This window comes from Camelus ferus, chromosome 18 (genome assembly GCF_009834535.1).
Source record: "Camelus ferus isolate YT-003-E chromosome 18, BCGSAC_Cfer_1.0, whole genome shotgun sequence".
In the NCBI taxonomy this organism is placed as follows: domain Eukaryota; kingdom Metazoa; phylum Chordata; class Mammalia; order Artiodactyla; family Camelidae; genus Camelus; species Camelus ferus.
In genome coordinates, this window is record NC_045713.1 from 28,962,512 (window position 1) to 28,965,056 (window position 2,545).

Below are 2,545 nucleotides of genomic sequence, written 5' to 3' on the forward strand. Positions count from 1 at the left end.
CATTCAACACCCACCCACACGCTAGCCCTCTGCCTTGCTGACCACCCACCCAGACAACTCTGCTGGGGTCAGGGCTGTGCTCCTGGCTCCGAGGCTGTCTGTGGGGGATAAGAACAAGAGCTGAGGATGCTTGGACAATGTTTATTGCACTCTCACTGTGGGCTGGCCCTGAGGCAACTGCTGGACATAGATTCTCTCACTGACTTCGTCCAATGTCCTGTGGAGGTAGGATATTCTTACATCCCCATTCAACAAAGAATAGAGAAACTGGGACTTGGAGAGGAGAATGTCCAGGGGAGTGACCAGAAGGAAGGGAACAGCAGATCTGGGAGGTGGACCCAACTGGATCTGACCCAGGGGTCCCTACTCTCAACCAACAGGATGGGACTACCCCAGAGTGCTCCCTGAAAGTTGCCCCACCTTGCAGGGTAGGGTAAGGGTAGGGGCTTTGTCCCAGGTGGGCCACATCTGTTACACCCCTGTGGCCTATGCCATCACAATCGGTCCGAACTATATAACCAGGGGCTGCCGGGGCCTCTGTAAAGCTGGGTGTGCTGGAAGAGGAGGAGGAGGAGGAGGCCTCTGCCTCTCCAAGCGTGTCCTCCCATGGACACCAAGACACAGAGCCTTTCCAACACCCACACCCAGCCCCGCAGCAACTCTTGGCCCCAAAGCCACACCTGCAACCAGTGCAGCTGCAGCCACCACTGCCAGAACTGCAGCCAGAGCTGCAGCCGGAGCCAGAGTTGCAGCCGGAGCCGGACTTCCAGCCAGAGCCGGACCTCCAGCCAGAGCCCGACAGGCCACCGCAGCCTACCTGGCTACCAGAGCCAGAGTCCAAGCCCTAGCCCACCAGTGAGGCATTACAAACACACCATGCACTCCCACCACTGCCCTATGCGGCTCACCACCCATTCCTGGAGCCACTCCAAGAACAGAAAGAACTTGGAAGGAAAGGTAAACAAGAGGAAACTGGTCAAGAGGAGCCAGCAGGTGTACAAAGCGAAGAGGCGGAGCTCAGGTATCTTTCAAGCTAGTGGGGGAAGGGCCACAGGGGCCCCCAGACTAAGGAGAGCAGCCCAGCTGGACCCTGAGGAGGGGCAGTGAGGTGAAGACTGCGGCCTCTAAGCCAGAGCACAAAGGAAGGACAGGCAAGGGTGAGAGGGAGAAGAAACTCTAGCAGTTGTACATATGATGCACTGATGATTAGTTCTTCCAATAAACTGGACAGGTTAATTGGAAGGATGGGCAGATGGCAGATTAGCTGGATGGAAGCATGGATGGGAAGATGAGCTGGGTGGCTAAATAGAAGGTTGGTTAGGTAGAGGGAAGGGTGATAGAGGGTTAGATGGTTGCTTGAGTGGATGGATGGAAGGAAGGAAGAAGGGATGGAATGCATCAGTTAAATGACTGGAAAGCAGAATGGATGGGATTAGATGAAATGGACTGATGCACTGGTAGGGTAAATGACTCAGCTGGTCGGGTAGATGGCTGAGTAGATTAGTTGGATATGGTTGGAAGGATGTGGTTGGTGAAGGGATGGTGAATTGGTTGAACACAGTTGGATATCCAAAGATATGAATGTTGAGAGGATGGTTGGTTTGATGAATTGGTTAAATAATGGTTGTCGAGGTGGATGAATGATCAAGTGATAGTGGATGGATAAACAGGGAAAATGAACTGAATGGATGGCAAACTGGATGGATGAATGGAATAACTGGACCAATGAATGGAAGGAAGATGTTTGGGCTGGTAGACTGGTGGAATGTTGGATTGGGTGAATTTACAGATGCATGAGAAATGAATGGGATGAATGGATGGATTCACAAGTCATAAGGACTTTGATTGTCTTAAGTTATATCCACGCCCTATATTCAATTACACATGGGTAGTCCAGAACCCAGAGAAGCCAGTTAAGTAGCTTCATGAAGCACTCAGCTATTAAAGGCTCCCTTTCCCATTCCTATCCCAGGACGAAAACACAGCTGAGGTGGCACCCCATTGCTCGCTCCTGTGCCAGCTTCACCCACATGAGAACCACCATCAGTGGACATGGAACACTAGAAGGAAAAGGCAAACTCCTTGCAGGAACATGTTACTACAGTGACTTCTATGCAACCTCGATTAAAGCTTGTACGCTGGATGACTTATCCTTGGGTCGGCATTTTGATTCCACTAAAGGTGCCGTGCGTTTTGGGGCCTGGTGTGGAGGCACAAAGCAGGGAAGAGGGTGAGTAGGGACGAAGGACACGCCTTGTGATGGGGCCTCATGAAAGCGTAAAGGGCCAGTCCTGGCACAGGGCCAGAGATGGTGGGAGGTGGAGCCACCAAGAAGCCTTTGGAGTAGACAGGCAGCGCTCTGCTGGAGCAGAGCCTCCTTTGCCCCATATGCTCCCATATGTGTGCACACACCTGGGATGCCCACGGGCCCACACACTGTGCATGTGATCCAACATGCAGGAGGCAGCTCGGGAGCATGGCTGGAGGTAGGCAGGAAGAGGGGCTAGGAATATGCATTTGGCAGTCCAGAGCATCCTGAATTTGA

The 2,545-nt window shown here is 52.7% G+C and overlaps 1 protein-coding gene across 1 annotated transcript; it reads left to right on the top strand.

The window, feature by feature from the left end:
• The first annotated feature begins 606 nt into the window (after nucleotides 1–606).
• TNP2 (transition protein 2) lies at nucleotides 607–2,114 on the top strand. Its single transcript, XM_006190985.3, has 2 exons — nucleotides 607–1,021; nucleotides 1,973–2,114. The coding sequence occupies exons 1-2, from the start codon at nucleotides 607–609 to the stop codon at nucleotides 1,987–1,989; spliced, it is 432 nt and encodes a 143-aa protein (XP_006191047.2). The 3' UTR covers nucleotides 1,990–2,114.
• Nucleotides 2,115–2,545: the final 431 nt, after the last annotated feature.

Bases quoted from the DNA above. Each gene is read 5' to 3' on its own strand.
- TNP2 (XM_006190985.3), top strand. From the start codon at position 607: ATGGACACCAAGACACAGAGCCTTTCCAACACCCACACCCAGCCCCGC.